The 18,339-nt window shown below is 57.0% G+C and overlaps 1 protein-coding gene across 1 annotated transcript; it reads left to right on the forward strand.

Annotated features, from left to right (window-relative positions):
• Positions 1-9,384: 9,384 nt before the first annotated feature.
• On the forward strand, positions 9,385-10,089 carry FNDC10 (fibronectin type III domain containing 10; the record flags this gene model as incomplete). Its single annotated transcript, XM_082674388.1, has 1 exon — positions 9,385-10,089. One exon carries the CDS (start codon positions 9,385-9,387, stop codon positions 10,087-10,089), a length of 705 nt encoding a protein of 234 aa, XP_082530514.1.
• Between the last annotated feature and the right edge of the window lie 8,250 nt (positions 10,090-18,339).

Consider the following 18,339-nt stretch of genomic DNA (forward strand, 5'->3'; position numbering starts at 1 on the left):
AAGGCCTTCTCAATGAAACGAAGGAAAATCGTTTGGATTTTGGAATGGAAAACGATGTAAAATACAGAAAGCGTCATTTTGAATGCATGACCGAGCTGAGAGAAAGGTCAGGAGGGAAACAGCAACCCCAAATGCAGAAAAACCGGGAGCATAAGAGGGGGCCGAGCCCCAGGACGTGCCGCTTGGAGGGGAGGTGGGCAGGGACGGGGGCCAGGCAGGGAGGGGTGGGCGGGAGGAGGGGGCGTGGTCAGCTGCCGGTGGGGGAGGGGTGCAGCTGAGGACACTGCTGGGCTTAGCGTGGCTGAGGGGGTGCGGGGGGCATTCTGTATTCTTTCCCATTTCTCCCAACCCAGCGGGCCCAACACTTTAAAATAACTACGTCACAAGTGACTGGATTCTGCCTGTGTAGCCGGCGTGGCTGCAGGTTTACAGAAGAAGGAGCTGGGGACACAGAGTGAACAGAACAGACAGCCCGAGCCAACACAGAAGTGTGTCCTGGGAGAGTAATGTTAACGATAATGATTTCAAGAAAAAACAGCACATCAGTGTGAAAGGAAATTGACTTTCGACTCCAAGTGAGGCAACCAACAAAATTATGAGATTTAGCATAACTTTTTGCACAAAGGAAGAAGAAGGAATTCCAGAGCTTTCTTCTGGCTTCACAAAGAAATTGCACAGGTGCCCTTCTGAAAAGAGAGATGTTGACTTATTAGTTTTGTTTTTTGATTTTTTAAAATCCCACAGCATTTGTTGTCATCTGACATACGGGTGATCAAAACAAGATGAATAAATGTTTCAAACCTAAGTATCCATTGCCAGAGGAATGGATAAAGAAGATGTGGTATATATACACAATGGAATATTACTCAGCCATAAAAACGACTGAAATTCTGCCATTTGCAACAACATGGATGGACCTAGAGATTATTATGCTTAGTGAAATAAGTCAGACAGGAAAAGATAAATACTGTATGTTATCACTTATATGTGGAATCTGTTTTTTGGCCACACCACGCGTCTTGCGGGATCTTAGTTCCCCCACCAGGGATCGAACCCAGGCCCTGGCAGTGAAAGTGGCAAGTCCTAACCATTGGACCACCAGGGAATTCCCTACATGTGGAATCTTAAAAATAAAACAAACTAGTGAATATAACAAAATGAAATCAGACTCACATATACGAGAACAAACTAATGGTTACCAGTGGGAAGAGGAGAGGGAGAAGGACAAGATAGGGGTATGGGATTAACAGATGCAAACTCCTATGTATAAAATAGATAAGCAACAAGGATTTACTGTTTAGCACAGGGAAATATAGCCATTATTTAGTAATAACTTTATTTAATTTTAAAAAATATATTTATTTATTTACTTATTTGGCTGTGCCAGGTCTTAGTTGCAGCACGTGGGATCTTTAGTTGCAGCATGCGAACTCTTAGTTGCGGCATGTGGGATCTAGTTCCCTGACCAGGGATGAAACCTGCGCCCCCTGCATTGGGAGTGTGGAATGTGGAGTCTTACCCACTGGACCACCAGGGAAGTCCTGGTAATAACTTTATGTGGAGTATAATCTATAAAAACGTTGAATCGCTATGTTGTACACCTGAAACTAATATAATATTGCAAATCAACTATGCAGCAATAAAATGAACAATATGAATCAATGTTTCAGACACCTAAAAAAACTGTGTGGCCTTCCCGACAATTTCTCCCTTCGCTGCTAAGTTCTGGTTGGAGACACTTTGGAGCAGTGATATCATCAGCTTCTAGCGTGATCCACCCTGTTGTTTCCTTGACTTTGTTTTCGAATGAATTTCTTCTGCATCACGTAATACGAGGTTCATACGCTCATCAAAACCAACAGGTCAGGGGGCTTCCCTGGTGCTGCAGTGGTTAAGAATCTGCCTGTCAATGCAGGGGTCACGGGTTCAAGCCCTGGTCCGGGAAGATCCCACATGCCGCAGAGGAACGAAGCCCGTGCACCACAACTACTGAGCCTGCGCTCTAGAGCCCACGAGCCACAACTACTGAGCCCACGTGCCACAACTACTGAAGCCCGCGTGCCTAGAGCCCGTTCTCCGCAACAAAAGAAGCCACCGCAATGAGAAGCCCATGCACCACAACAAAGAGTAGCCTCCGCTGGCCACAACTTGAGAAAGCCCATGTGCAGCAATGGAGATCCAATGCAGCCAAAAATAAATAAATAAATAAATAAATAAACAGGTCAGGGACTTCCCTGGTGGTGCAGTGGTTAAGAATCTGCCTGCCAGTGCAAGGGACACGGGTTCGAGCCCTCGTCCGGGAAGCTCCCACATGCTACGGAGCAACTAAGCCCATGTGCCACGACTACTGAGGCCCATGTGCCTAGAGCCCGTGCTCCGCAACAAGAGAAGCCACCGCAGTGGGAAGCCCGCGCACCGCAACGAAGAGTAGCTCCCGCTCGCCACAACTAGAGAAAGCCCGCGCACGGCAACGAAGACCCAATGCAGCCAAAAATAAATAAATTAATTTTTTAATAAAAACAGGTCAGCCCTCTACCGGCATATTCACTTGCTCCTCAAGCCACACCTGAAGCCAAGGTCTATTTTGCAAGAGTGAAGATAAGGTTGAGGGCTGCACTGTCACCTTTTTGGCCCTGGCCACAGAGCAGCGTGGGGGATGCCCATGAAGACCACGCAGACTCATCACACTGAGAGATGTCAATTCAGTGTTATCAGGGCAAAGACCCAATCAGGAGGCTGGATGTGGGGGTAGACGGGTCTACTCTTGGAAGTCCAGGGGTCAGAGGAGGCCCCTTTGTGCCAATTGCAGGCCCGGGGGCAGCCTTATAGCATTGGAAGGAGAACAGGGGAAGTTTATCCCCATTCTCCACACTAATTGGAGAGGAGAGACGTGTACATTCCCAGAGCCCGAATTTCTGAGGACACAGCAGAGCAGGGGCTCCTGAGACGCCCTGTCACTGTCCCTCCGGATCCATCTCCCCCAGCAGCTGGGAACTAAGCAGGGCAGGAGGCTGGAACGCCCCGGTTCACCTTCCAGAAAGAGAGGCCTGCAGAGATTAGGGAAGGGCAAAATTGACCCTTTCTAAACACAAATGGGGCGTGGTGAGCGATACATTTTTCTTCCACGTTAAGAATGAAAAAGAAGATGATTACATATGCAGTGGGAATGAGAGGACTGTGGACATTTTTATGCTGATACATGTGAAAACGTAAACAAGACGGGCAATTTCCTAGGGCGTCTGGGCAGCTTTCAGTCAGTAAAGTGGCCTGAGACGAGGTGGGCAGGGGCTGGGCTGATGAGGGCCAGCAGAGCTGCAGATGCCCTGAGCCCAGGCTGATCAGCAAGGCCCAGCCCTCATCCAGCCTTCTTGAGGCCCTTGGCCACCACTGGCGACATGAGGGCATCTGTACAAAAGCAGAAACGGGCCAGAGGGGATCTGAGTGACCTCACACATGGGCCTCCTCTCCGGCCCTTGGAAACAACACAGCAGATTCTACTCTCTGCTCACCACTTTTTTTTGCTCAATTCAATGCATTTTCAGCAAAAGCTATCATGTTGCCGAGGCCTGTGCTGATCTGTACTGTGAGGAGGGCGGGAAGGGAGGGAGGGACCCACCGACAGCCCTGTAGGTCCCTCCACAGGGAAGACCCCCGGCTGGGACCTGCCCCGTGTCCCAGCCTCGTGGACCCCCGAGCCTCAGTTTCTGCCCCTGCCTGCTGCCCAGCTCATTGTCAGGCGTCCCTTTGGGCCCAACTGCTGTCCCCTGGTACTACTGGTTCCTGGCTCATCTATACTAGGGAGGGAAGGGAGCCAGGTCCCAGGCCAGGTCCTGTCCTGCGTGTCCTGGGAGCCTCGGGCACAGGGTCTGCCCCTTACGGCCCACAGCATGCTGTACTCTGACAGAGCTGCTGGGGGCCCGGAGAAGCCAGCCACCCTGAGCTCCGAGCTGCACAGGCAGATCCCTGGCGGGGCCCTGGAGACAAGGACCTTCCTCTCCTGAGTCTGCAGGTGAGAAAACAGATGCCAGCCTCCTGCCCACTCTGCCCTGGGGACATGCCTGCAAACGCCCAGGGCATCTCTGTCCTCAGGGAGCAGAGAAGCAGGGATGTCTGGGCAGGAAAACAGTGGGGGCTGGGTGCCCACCTGTCCCCTCTGCCCCGGCCGCCTCACTGCAGATGCAAAGCAGGCAGTGAGTTGTATGAAGGCTCTCAGCGTGCACTGGGAGGGGGGCCTGGGGCACCCAGGCACCCAGGCAGTCTCTCTCTGGTGTCCCCTCTGCTCTCCCTCCCCTCACAGGGCATGGGGTGCGCGTCGCCCCCCTCAGCTTCACCTACCGGGGATGGGGCACTGGAGCCCTGAGGCCACATAGCGGGCCGAGCCGTCCAGCCAGTGGCTGGAGGCAACTCCAGGTCCCGCAGGTGAGAAACGCAGCCCCACAGGGACCAACCTGAGCTTGACGACCCGCTTCTCAGAGCCCAGCTCCGCCAAGAGGGGAGCGCTGTGCCCCGAAAAGGCCCCCTTCCCCGGATGTCCGGCCGCCCCCCCAAACCGCCTGGTCCTCTGGGGTGTGAGCAAGGCTGGCCTGCGGGAAGAGAGGACCCTCGGCAGCCGGAGACGCAAAGGCAGCAGAGGGGGTGGTTCCTGGCCCCTGAGGACACCGTGAACGCCAAGGCCGCCGGGAGGGGCCGAGGACGAGCTGCCGCCCCGAAGCCTCTCCTTTTCAAACAACCCACACAGTGGTCACCCACGTGTCCCCGTAACCTCCGTGCTCAGGGTCCGAGCGGCCCAACACCAGCTTCTTTCTCCCAGCCCAGATGGGCTGGGGGGATCACCTTGTCTGGAGGCAGGGGGTTCCCTGGAAGTTGCTGTTGTCGCTTCAGGCTGGTCCAACCTCCCCTGCTGGGCGGAACCATTTCCCACAGGTCCTGGAGCCCGGACCCTCGCCAGTGAGATGCCACCTGGGTGAAGTCACCTGTACGCCCCCTCCCCGAGTCGGGGGGGGGGGCTACAGGGATGCCGGAGGCGGCCAGCAGCCTGCTGGGCTCGGGCGGCAGGCAGGGTTTGGAGAGGGTGAAGGCCATGGAGGCTTCTGCGGACACACTTTGACAGTCAGTCTGAAGCCTCCAAGCAGGAAGCCCAGAAGCCAACACCGTCTGACATTGACTTTTCTTTTATTTGTGGTTGTGATATGATGTTTCCTGTAAAGGGATTTAAAGAAAACGTCCAGGAAATAACCACACAGCTGGTGACCTCCGGAAAGTGGCCCTTCAGACAGGGAAGTGTGTCCTAGCCGGGCCTGCGGGAGCTGGATGGAGGCCTCTCCCCTCCTTGCCCGCCCCATGCTCAGGGCCAGCCGCAGCTGGACCTCCCAACGTCGAGTGCCCGCTTGCTCACCCAACAGGAGACCCGGGGAACCACGTTTTCGTTGCACAGAAATGGTTTCTCCTTCCTTGTGGTCTCTGCCTCACCTTGCTGGCCCCTTGCAGGAAGCTGAGCCCTGGGGTTCAGTCTGTGTCCACAGTCCACAGCTGGGGAAGGGGGCGGGCCTCTGGACCCCAGCCAGGGTGGGGGGCGGGTGGGGCTGGGGGAAGATGCTCAGGTCTTCAGGGAGGGGATGTCAGGCAGAGGGAGTGACCTGGGGGTTCTAGGAAAGGGAAGGGGTCAGGGTGGAGGGGTGGGAGGTGGAGTTGGCAAGGTCAGCGGGGCCGGCAGGCCACGCGCTGGGTGGGCCTCTGAGTTGCAATGGTCAGACAGCTGGTGTCCCAGTGTCTGCACAGAGGGGCTTTCCTGGCCCCTGTGCCTTTGAAGTCCAGGGGCGGGCTTGCTTCAGGCAATGTTGGATCCAGACACTTGGTGCAAATACTCTGGCAGGTTTCTTTTTTTCCTTTTTTTAAAAAAAATTTTATATTTATTTATTTATTTGGCTGCGTTGGGTCTTAGTTGCGGCATGCGGGATCTTCCGTTGCGGTGCGTCGGCTTCTCTCTAGTTGTGGCTCGCAGGCTTAGTAGTTGCGGTGTGCAGGCTTAGTTGCCCCGTGGCACGTGGGATCTTAGTTTCCCGACCAGGGATCGAATCCGCGTGCCCTGCATCGGAAGGCGGATTCTTAACCACAGCACCACCAGGGAAGTCCTTCTGGCAGGTTTCTTGCCTCCCTCAGGGGATGGCTTCATTCTCAGACCAGCTCTTCCCCTGAGATACCTTTCGATCAGCAGCTGGACGTCTACTTCTGCCAGTAGAGCAACCACACTTTCCCGTAAGCTTCGGCAAAGGCCTTGAGGCCAAGGGGACGGTCTGACTGGCCAGGCCTGGGTGCTCCAGCAGCCCCTGGGCGAGGTGGGTGAGCCCACCCAAAGCCCCACAGCCTGAGAGCAGAGAATAGAGACCCCCAAAGGGAAATGGAGGCGCTAGCACTGGGAGTCAGGACAAGCGTGGGGCAGGGAGGTGCCACCCGCCCGCGACGTGGTGTGGGGAGTGGGGGCACTGGGTTTGCCTTCACCTCACGTGTTGGTCCCTCTCTGTCTGCTGCCCCTCCCCTGTCTTCACTCCAGCCTGGCTGTGCCCAGCACTGGCTTCCGTGTCTGCACAGCCGGGGCTCCATCCTCTGGTTTCCAGTGCAATTGCCTAGGAAGCTGGCTCCAGCCAGGAGGGTCTCTGCGCAGTGAGGGAGCTACCCTGGTGGGTGGGCAGCAGCTTAAAGGTGGGCCATCTGGTCTTTGAGGTCTTGCCCACGTGCCCTTTCCGGTGGGAGGGAGGCCACTCGTGCCACGCTCGGCTCCCTGGGGAAGGTGGGCACTGACCTTGACTTCCCCCTCACCTTCCCTAATGGGGCAGGAGCGACAGCAGCCCCAGATGCTCCTGCAAACCCCATTAGCTCCTACTTCTGGGCAGGGAGCTGTCGGGGGTTCTGGCTAGGGGATCTCAGGGCTGGTAGGTCCAGGATCTGAGATGGGCTGTCTCTATGGGGCCAGGGGAAGGGGCCCAGGATCCATCCACCTTCCTCAGAGGCTGTGGCTGGTGGCAGAGGGAGCTCCAGCCCCTCCACAGAGCTAAGCCCTGGTACTGGGCCTTCGGAGGACAACAGACGGCGACCCCGCTGGCCACTGGCAGGGGCAGCTGCAGAGGTGGGTATGGGGCCTGATGTGGGGTGAAGGGTGGGGGTCCCCCGTGATCTCTGGGGACAGTTTGCTTCACCAGCCCAGAACCCTCAGCTGGGAAGCAGAGCTTTCTCACATCTGCCCTCCCCAATCCTGCGGCAGCTCAGCAGATCCTGCACAGGGACACGTAGGGCACAGCCCTCCCCCTCCCCTCCCCTGCTCTTTGCCCAAAGATGCCCTGCACAGAGAAAATGCCCAGGTGGGGGAGCAGCAAAGCTGGCAACGCCATGCCTGGCCCTTCCTCCTAGCCAGGAGCTGCCAGACCAGGAAGAGCTCAGGCTGGTGAGCCCCCAGCCCCAGAACAGGCTAAGGGCATGGGTATCAGGCTCCGCAGGGAGGCCTCAGGCTGGATCTAACTGGATTCTCTCCCTTACCCGCCACCAGCTGCAAAAGCTCTGAACAGTCCCGTTTCTGCCCAGCTCCTCTCTGGAGTGGGCAGGTGGAATGGTCACCTGGCTGCTCTCTGGCCCAGAAGACCTGGCAGTGGAGACCTGGGCCACCGTAGAGCATGGTACCCTCTGACCACTGTCCCATCCCTACCCCTCGGGCAGAGCGGCCGCAGCGACCTCAGCTTCCCCGGGAAACTGGTGTGAGAAAGCTGGTCGAGGCCCCAGGGAGCTCGGGGTGAGGACGCGGGGTCCCTGGATCACTGTCACTTTCTGCCCCCTGAGTCCCCCACAAAGCTGGGCAGGAGTCTGAGCCCAGGGCCCTCCCTGCCGGGGGAGGGGGTAGAAGGCAGGGGCAGGGCCAGGGGTGCCTCTCTCCAAACCTTTGCCCCCAGGCCTCCCCCACTAGGTGCAGCGGCCTGGGGAGACCCTGCTCGGGGTCTCAGGGAGCTGCAGAGGCCTGGTGTTGGGGGCAGGGTCTTCTGGCCGGTGTGCTGACCCTTGGCTTCAGGCTCTGGTAGAGGGCTTGCGATCTGGTGCTGACCTGGAATTTGGGGGAATGACCAGGAAATAGTGAGGCGGGGGTGGAGGTGGGGTGCTCCTTGGATGGGTGTATGGGGACCAAGGACTCAGTGAGTGTTGCAGCCCACCTAGTCCCTCCTCTCTCTCCCCCAGATGAGAACAGCACCTGGAAGTGGCTGCCGGGAAACTACAGTCCACAGGACAGTTGCCAGGGACCCCTCCTCGCCTCCCTGCCCAGGGCTCAGAGGTGTGCTCCCTGCACGTGGTGTGCTACTCCACATCCAGTCCTGTCAGGCAGGCCTGGCTGCGTGTCCCCCGGCCCTGGAGAGGCGTCTTGAGCACGGGACGGTTAGGCTGGAGGGGATGGAAGGCCTACGGTCTCAGACCTCCTGGACACCGGAGTGGGGGAAGGTATGTGTCCCTCCTTCCCCGGGTAGTGATGCCCACCCGCTGCACCAGGTGGGCTTGTGGCGGGGCTGTTCCCTTCGTCCAGCCTTGGCCCTCTTCCCGGGCGATCCGGAGGGCTGCCCCAGGGCCATATCTGCGGGGAGGCGGGGGAAGGATTAATTAGAGCCGAGAGTGGTCCACCCTGTAGCTGCCTCTTTGGTGCGGAGTGAATAGTTTTCAGCAGAGGAAGTCTCATCTCTCTGGCGCCCCTCCCAGGTCGGCGCTGTCCACTTCTAAATGAGCAGAAGCCCTGAGGGCGGAGGAGTTTCCGTCCTCACCCCCTCCAGGTCACGGCAGATGGTACCCTTTCTTTGCCGGTCCCCACCGCGGGTGTGGGATGGGGCGGCGTGGAGCCGCGCGCGCTCGCTCCAGGCCGCTGCTCCCCACCATCTGGAGGCACGGCATCCTTGCCAGGTGTGGCCAAGGAGAGTCGCGAAGCTGCCCCCGGGTGCCACGACTCGAGACCCCAGCCCGCCGCGGACCACTGGAAAGCCCGGAAAAAGCCTGGCAGGGGAGGGGAAAAGGCAGGGCTCCGAAGGGCGCTCACACGGCGAGAGGCCGAGGGGCACAGCCGCCCCGGCGGCGCCGGGCCCCTGCCGACCCGCGCGGCCACCCCCTCTCCTTCGAGATCCGCCCTCCGGGGGGGCCGCGGCCCGGCGAGGGTTAAGGGGGGCGGGGCGGGGGTGGCCCCGCCTCCGCCGCCGCGCCGGGTCCGAGCGCGCACGGGGCGCGGGGGCGGGTCGGAGCGGGCGGCGGCGGAGGGCGCGGCGAGCCGGGCGAGCGCGGGGAGCGGCGGCGCGGCCGGCGTGACCCACTGCCCGCGCCCGTGCGCCCCCGAGCCCGCGCCCCGCCGCCGCCCGGCCCAGCCGCAGGATGCGCGCTCTGCTGCTGCTGCTGCTGCTGCTGCTGCTGGCCGCCTGCGCGCCGCCGCCCTGCGCCGCGGCCGCCCCGACGCCGCCGGGCTGGGAGCCGTCGGCAGACGCGCCCTGGTGCCCCTACAAGGTGCTGCCCGAGGGCCCCGAGGCGGGCGGCGGGCGCCTGTGCTTTCGCAGCCCGGCGCGCGGCTTCCGCTGCCAGGCGCCCGCCTGCGCGGCGCACGCCTCGGCCGGCCGCTCGCTGCGCGCCAGCGTCCTGCGCAACCGCAGCGTGCTACTGCAGTGGCGCCTGGCGCCGGCCGAGGCGCGCCGCGTGCGCGCCTTCGCGCTCAACTGCTCGTGGCGCGGCGCCTACACGCGCTTCCCGTGCGAGCGCGTGCTGCTCGGCGCCTCCTGCCGCGACTACCTGCTGCCCGACGTGCACGACGGCGTGCGCTACCGCCTGTGCTTGCAGTCGCTGCCGCTGCGCGCCGAGCCCGCCGTCGCCTCGGAGCCCGCCGTCGTCCCGGAGCCTGCCGCGTCCGCCGAGTGCGTGGAGTTCGCCGCCGAGCCGGCCGGCATGCGGGAGATCGTTGTGGCCATGACGGCGGTGGGCGGCTCCATCTGCGTCATGCTCGTGGTTATCTGCCTACTCGTGGCCTACATCACGGAGAACCTCATGCACCCGGCCTTCGGGCGCCCGGGCCTGCGCCGGCAGCCCTGAAGTGCGAGGCGCCCGCCAGACCGGGCTCTGCCTGCCCGACTAGGGTGCGGGAGGCCCCAGGCCCTTGGCCCGCTCTCCCCTCCCCGCTCTCGCTCCATTCTGAGGATCTCCACGCAGGGCCTGCTGGAGATAGATGGGGCACCGGCCGGCCCTTCCCAGAGCCTTGGAATCACCGCACGACCTTTCCAGCTGAGCAGCCGCCTCCCAAACTCCAGCTCGGGACTGGCCCTTGGGCCTGAGTGGAGATGCCAACCGCGTGCAGGGCTCTCCCCGCTCTCCAGAGCCCTTGGGGGGAACCGTCAGAGCACAGAGACCCTCTTCGCAAGAGCCATTGGCACCCCCGGGCCGACACCCTGCGCCTCCAGCCTGTGACGAGTTGGAAAAAACCAGGCTGTCGTTATGGCTTGGTCACTGTGTGCTTTTCCGACTCAAGGGGGCCACTTGGAGCCTGTCCTCTCCCCGCCCCACCCCAATGGGCTTAGGTAGTTCGTGCCTTAGTATCTCGGGCCCACTGCGGGAGCCAGCCACCCTTCCAGTGCTGTCCAAGAGGGTCTGTGGCCCCGATGCTGGCAGCTTGTGCGTGCTTCTGGCCAGAGCCCCCCTGGGGACCCTCCCTTCAAGCTTTGCAGGAGCATCCAGTTTGGGTAAGAAGCGTCCTGCGGTGTTTCCCTGTGTGGGCATTTGACAAGTTGGGAGCCATGACTTAGCTCGGCAGGCGGCCCAGCGTCCAGCTGTTGTTTCCGGGGGTGAGTGTCCCCTGACCTCGGGGGGAGCTGGCAGTTCACCAGGGCTGGGCTCCCTCCCCTTCCTTTTGTGTGTCTGGTGAGGACTTTCCATGGGGACTGGGGGTCTGAAAGCGCAGTGCCGTATGCAGAGGGTGAAGGTTAGATGCCAACTTGCCCAGCTGGACCTTCCACTGTGATCTGGACCCCAAGCCTCAACCACGGCATGACGGACAGCACCACGCCACCCCATCCCCGAGCCAGTGGCCAGCTGCCCCGGATCTGGCTGGGTGCTGCCCCCTGCCCTCCCACCCGCTCGCCGTGGACTGAAGGCTGGCCTTGCCCCTCTCCGGGCAGACCTGAGCATCTTGGCCGAGGTTCCCTCCTGTGCCAGCCACCTGACGATGCTGGGCGCTGGGAGGGGCGAAGCATGGCTCGCCCGGCTCTGCGTGAGCCCCCGACTGTGGCTGTCCTGGACCCGACACATCTGGAGTCACTGTGGCGAACTCCCCCTCCCCCAGCAGCCACCAGCGACCCTCACACCAGCAGCCTGGCTGGTGCCCCTGCAGCGCCCACTCCCTACCTCTCTGTCTTTGCTCTGCCCGCCCCTGGCGTGGCACTGGTGAGGCGTGAGCCTGGCGCCAGTGTCTAAATGTCCATCATTCTTAGACCCAAACCACCGTCTTGTGTACTTATTTGGGAGGGGGGAGAGAAGGGGGAGGGGGAGAGTTGAACCCCTTTTTCCCAGCTCCTCAGGCGTCAGCCCAGTGGTTGGCCCTGGACCCTTTGCAGGTCACGTGGGGTTAGCCCAGGCCGGGAGCACAGGCACCCTGCCCTTGGGGCTTGTGGCAGAGGAACAGGCAGGGTGTCTCTCAGCTGGCCTGTCCACCCTCAGAGCTTGGACAAGCATCTTCTCCGGGGCCTGCTCTGCGGGGCGGGGCTGGGGAGTGGCACCTGCCGCAGTTGGAAATAGCCCCGCTTCAGGAATGACCCGCTTGAGCTGTGACAGGCAGCAGTGAGGCGGCTCCAGAAGGGGCCCCTCCCCGGCCCGGGCATCCCCACGCGGTGCTAGAGCTGGGCGGGTGGGGGCCAGAGGACGGACCTGGGGCCCCTGTGTGTGGCGCATACTGTGTCACCCCCTGCATTCCCTACTGGGCCTCCCGCACCTGGGCTAGGCTGTCCTTGAGATCCTGGAGCCGGCTGTGACCCTGAGGGGCAAACAGCTGGGGGTGGGCCATGCTCTGAGGAGTGACTCATCCCCCCTCCCGCCAAGGGGGCGGAGTGCAGTGAAGTGTCTAGACAGCCAGCAGGAGTGGAAGGGGTTTCAATCCCTCCAGCCTGGCTCCCTGGGGGACCTTTTCCTCTTGCAGCTCTAGGCCACCCGTGACAGGCGCTCAGGTGTCTTCCACAAGGGTGGGGCTGGCAGCCCTGGTCCCAGGCCCTGGTGCCCTGCTGTCCATCCTCTAGCTCCTGTGTGCAGCTGGGTTCACAACCGGCCACTGTGAAGTTCTTGGAGGCCTGCCCTGGGCCCTTCCCCCAGCCGTGCACCTGATTTGGGGCCCTGTCCGTGGCCCTGACTGGGCTCACGCCAGCTAGAGCCACAGGCCTGTCCTACCCGCCGATTCTCGAGGCTGGTCAGCACTGACCCGCAGTCCTCTGCTCCAGAGATGCCTCTTCAGGGCTCTCTTCAAGGGCTTCTTGGAGGCCCAGGGTCCAGCCCAGCAGGGTCCAGTGGGGGAGCCCTGGCCTGGAGACGGCATGGAGCTGGTGTCCACGAGGAGCACTTCTGCTCCTGAACCGTTGCCACCCCTGAAAACTGCTTCCCCAGGTGGCCCTTCCATTCTGGGGGCGCGGGGACACCCAGGCTCCTCCCCTACGAGCCCCCAGTCCTCCATCCCCACCACGTCCTCGAGGAGGCCCCCCCCCCGGTCGCGCTCTCTCTCTGACTCGTGGCTGGCGGGTAGACGTGCGGCTTCCCTGTGCCCTGGAGGTGGGGGTCCGGATGCCTTGTCCCCCAGTCAAGACTTCGTCTTTCTCGTGGTGCCTGAAGGTAACTTCCTTAAGCTTATGATTTTCTGACGTGGAGTAGAAAGAACTGCTCTGATTCTAAAACACTGAAGGGTTGCCTGGGCTGTCAGCCTGGCCCTGCTTTCAAGAGCCATGCACCCTTTCAATGCCTCAGTCTCCTTGTCTGTGAAGTGGAAACAGTCATCGGACCTAACTCAGAGGCTTGTGTGGAGGCTTATGTGAGATCAGCCAGGCGGAGAAGCGTAAGTGGTCCGTGCTTGGTCCTGTCTGTGCCACGACTTGATGCGCATCCAGGCCGAGACAACCCCTGCCCACGGCTGCATCCCTAGCCTGACCCTGCTCAGAATCCTGAGGTCCTTGAAATTCCACCACCAAGCACACTCCCTGCTCACTCCCCAAAGCTGACCCACAGCTTGTGTTCCTCACTCAGCCAGCAGGAGGGATTCATGGTCATTCTGTGGACGCATGCCCAATGCCCTGTGTGGCAGGCTCTGGGGGCCCAGCAGTGACACCGGAGGTAAGATGCAGGCCGGCCGGCCTGCTCAGGCCCCTCCCCACGGCCCCCAGGGCAGCTGCTAACTCCCCAGGTCCCCCGGACATTCAGGCCTCCGGCCTCCGAGGAGAAGCTGGTTTCATCAGCGCTGGCTCGTGAGGACCTCACACTCCCAGGGGCCGCTAAGCCAGGGGGTGGGGGCGGACACACAAACGCGCAGGCAGCATGAGGTGCAATGGAGGAAACATTTCTCCACTGGGGCAGGGCTGTGGGGCTGGCGTTTCCCTGGTGATCTCAGGATTGGGGGACTGGGCTGTTGGAGCTGGTCTACAGGGACAGCCAGGGAGCTGCTGGAGACCCTGGCCCAGGGGATGGGCAGTTTGGCCCCTTCAGCCTGAGTCTAGAGAGTCCTGGGTCCCTGACACCCAGAGCCTCCTCCAGCCGCATCTCTCTGGGGACTGGAAGCGTGACCCCAGCAAGCGCCGGCCAAGAGGGGAGGAAGCGTCCACATCCCAGGGTGGGGTCAGGCTGCACCTTCTGAAGTCAGGAGCCCAAGGGCCACACACACACTGCCTCTTTCTTTCAAGGTCCCCCCAGATATCCCCCCTCCTTTAGAGATCTGTTATTTCATTTCTATGCTGTATCGGCTGTCTTTTCAAACTTTCATTTTTTCTAATGACCTCAGTAAAATGTTCCCTCCATTTCTGATGCAGGGTGTTCTTTCATAACTTTCGTTTTCCTAACTCTGTTTAGCTTATGATGAAATATTCAGTTAAAATGTCTACTTATTTTGGGGGCATGCCTTTCTGGCTTGTCTTCTCTACCTACAGGGATGTCAGCACACTTCTCTTTTTCTTATGGAGAGTCTGGGTGGGAGTCACTCGCTGCTCTGTCCCCTTGGCCACATGTAACGAAGCTGGGTTTCCCTCGCTCTTAGGTGGGGAGTGGGTGGGCTGGGATAGCGTTCAGAACTTCCCAGCTCTGCTGTTAACCACTGCGTTGATTACGTGGCCTCACACGTCTGGGATCTGCCTTTCCTTCCCCTCCCCCACTTTTATCTGGACTGTCTCCTTCCTTTGTCCCACGTGTCTCTGTCCTGCTCAATTTGGATCCCAGCGCGACAGATTCTCCCCATGCCGTTCCCTTCTTCCCTCATGGCAACCACTCTGATGCTGTGCTGCTGGGCTTGTTTTTAATTTTTACTCAACACCGTGTCTTTGAGATTTATCCATGTTGCAGAATGCACAGATTTTTAATTGTTTCTGTTCATTGCATGCAATTTCTAGTGTGTGTCCACCAGGCTGACTTGTCCTCAGCCCTGAGGGTACACGGGTAACTGCAATGCTAATCACAGTGTCGCCATGAAAATGCCCATCCACATTCCTCAGGGACCCCTGTGAGGATTTCTCTAGGTGAGGGGCAATGGATCTTAGGGGTGTGTGTACCTAACCACCAATATTATCAGTTTGTCCTTAACGGCCAAAGCAGTCAGCACTCCCGCCAGCAGGGCAGGTAGGTTTCTACTTCCACAACTTCTCACAAACACTGTGTATTGTTCAGTTTCGTAGCCTTTGCCCATCTGTTGGCTGTGTAGCAGTAACTGGATGTGATTTTAATTTGCTTTCTTCTGATCACTGGAGAGGCTGCACACCACTTACTATTCCTAGTAGCCATTTGAATTTCCCTGCTGAATAACTGCTTATTCATAATTTTTGTACATTTTCCCATTGCTGTGGCTTTTTCCTCTTGATTTTCAAGAGGTCCACAAATAGTGCTGTCCAACAGGACTTTCTGAAATTAGGAAAATGTTATCTGTGCTGTATTAGTTTCCTGGGGCTGCTATAACAAAACCACAAACTGGGTGTCTTAGAACAACAGAAATTTATTCTCTCATGGTTCTGGAGGCTGGAGGTCCGAAATCAAGGTGTTGCCAGGGGTGGCTCCTTCTGGAGGCTCTGAGGGAACGTTTCACGCCCGTTTCACGCCTCTCTCCAGTGTCTGGTGTGGCCGGCAATCTTTGGGGCTCCCTGGCTAGCGGACACATCACTCCAATTTCCAAGGACGCCCCTGTTATGGCCTCCTCCTGTCTGTCTGTCTCCTCTGAGCCTCTGTGTCTGAATTTCCATCTCCTTTCTCTTATAAAGACACCACTCACTGTATTATTGCCCACTCTAATCCATTATAATTTTAAAGTATTTTATTTAGTTATCTATTTATTTGGTTACACCAGGTCTTAGTTGTGGCTCACCAGCTCCTTAGTTGTGGCATGTGAACTCTTAGTTGCGGCATGCATGTGGGATCTAGTTCCCTGACCAGGGATCAAACCCGGGCCCCCTGCATTGGGAGCACGGAGTCCTAACCACTGCACCACCAGGGAAGTCCCCTAATCCATTATAACTTAATTTTATTCCATCTGCAAAGACCCCTATTTTCAAATAAGGGCACATCCACAGGTCCCAGGGGTTAGGGTATCAACATATTCTTTTGAGGAACACGATTCACAGTAGTCACTAGTCTAGTCAGTATCTACTAGTCATTGTGGCTATTTGGGGACTTGAAATGTGACTAGTATAACCAAGAAACCACATCTTAAGTTTTCATTAATTTAAACGTAAGTTCAAATAGCCGTATATATTTAGTGGGGCTGTACTGAACAGCACACTTCTAGATACATACCTTTGACTATTTATTTTTTAACTAATTAATTTATGGCTGCGCTGGGTCTTCATTGCTGTGCACGGGCTTTCTCTAGTTGCGGCTAGTGGGGGCTACTCTTCATTGTGGTGTGTGGGCTTCTCGTTGCAGTGGCTTCTCTTGCTGTGGAGCACGGGTTCTAGGCACGTGGGCTCAGTAGTTGTGGCGCACAGGCTCTAGAGTGCGGGCTCAGTAGTTGTGGCGCACAGGCTTAGTTGACCCGCAGCATATGGGATCTTCCCAGACCGGGACTCAAATCCATGTCCCCTGCACTGGCAGGCGGATTCTTAATCACTGCGCCACCAGGGAAGCCCCCCTTTGACTGTCTAGATGTTGCAAGTATTTTCTCCTATACTGTGAACATTGTTAACAGTGTCCCTTGTTGAAAACAAATCCTTAATTTTGATGACATCATCAGACCTATCTTTTTTTCCCTATATGTTGTATGCATTTTTTTTTGGTCTTAAGCAATCCTTGCACACCCAGATAATACATAAATATTCCCCATGAGAATATTTTTTTCGACTGGCTTTATGACTTTACTTTTCATATTTAATTGTCTAGAGGTCACATTGTATATGGTGTGAGGTAGGGATCCAACTTTTTATATCAGCACACTGAGCCGATTTCCCCAATCCAGTCTGCAGAAACAATCCATCCTTTTCCAGGTGCGTGGGTCTATTTCTGGGCTATTGTATTCTATTGGTCTGTTTGTCTTTTCGTACAGTGGTACCATATTATCTTTATTATTATAACCTTAACATCTGTAGGGTGAGTTTCTACATTGCACTCTCTTTAAATTTATATGTATATTAAAAATATTTATTTATGTATTTATTTATTTAGGCTGCACCAGGTCTTAGTTGCAGTATGCAGGATCTTCGTTGTGGCATGCGGGATCTTTTTTTTTAGTTGTGGCATGCGGACCCCTTGGTTGCGGCATGCAGGATCTAGTTCCCTGACCAGGGATTGAACCTGGGCCCCCTGCATTAGGAGCACAGAGTCTTACCCACTGGACCACCAGGGAAGTCCCACATTTCACTCCTTTAAAATGGACTTAGTGAGACTTCTGATTCCAGCCAAGATGAAGTAACAGGGACCAGAATTACCCTTTCACCTGAAACAACTAAAAAATCATACAAAATATGTGAAACAACAGTTCCAAATACATTGGCTGTAATGCAATGAAGGGCCATGACCTCTGAGAGAAAGGAAAGAAACGAATTGAGTCCTGTGGCTGCTCCAGCTTACTGTCTGGAGGATTTTCAGGATGCAGAGCGAGGAGGAGGGACTCAGACAGAGCCCAGTATTGTCCTGAGTTAAGTGGATGGATCTGGGAGGCCAGGGAGGCCAAGATGGCTGGAGTTTGGGGGGCAGAACACAGAATAAGAAAGAGGATGTGAAGATCTATAGCTTAGGACTGACTAGTGTGTGTGTGAGGGAATCACCAGGCCAAGAAAGGAGCCAACAAACAGGATTACAGGCAAGACTCCTCAGAGTTCAAGCAGGGCCAGGAGCAGTGTCTCTGACAACCAGCCAGAGTGCAAACCCACCCCCGGGGCACCGATTACACGTATCAGCTGCTGGAGGTTGCCCCACAACCTGATGCTCTGTTTATTTTTTCTCTTTCATTTTGTTTCGCTTTTCTGTTTCATTTATACTTTTTATTTATATGTCTTCAATTTCACTAACCTTCTCTTCTTCAACGTCTAATCTACCATTAAACCCATCCAGTATATTTTTCATATCAGATATTTTAGTGCAATGTATAAGAGAACAAGTTGGTAAATTGTACTTTATCAAACTTAAGAACTTTTGTCCTTCGAAAGACATTGATGGGAGAACAAGACGAACCACAGGGAGAAAATATCTACATATCACATATCTGGAATATATATACATAAACTTAATAACAACACAATGATAAATGCACAAATGATTTGGACATCTCAGCAAAGAAGACATAGTGACGGCAAATAAGCACCCGAAATTATGCTCCATTTCATTAGTCACTAGGTAAATACACACACTGAGATACCATGAGGTACCTCGTCTAAAAATGTCTAAAACTGAAAAGACTAATCACATCAAATGCTGGCAAGGATGTGGAGAACCTGGAACACTGCTCATGGGAATGTAAAATAGTGCATCTACGGGACTTCCTTGGCAGTAAGACTCCATGCTTCCAATGCAAGGGGCGCAGGTTCGATCCCTGGTCGGGGAACTAAGATCCCACGTGTGGCGTGGCACAGCCAAGAAAATATGAAGGAAAAAAATATTACATCGCTTTGTAAACAGTTTAGCAGCAGTCTC

The sequence above is a fragment of the Grampus griseus genome (genome assembly GCF_964374135.1).
Source record: "Grampus griseus genome assembly, chromosome: 1".
Classification (NCBI taxonomy): Eukaryota; Metazoa; Chordata; class Mammalia; order Artiodactyla; family Delphinidae; genus Grampus; species Grampus griseus.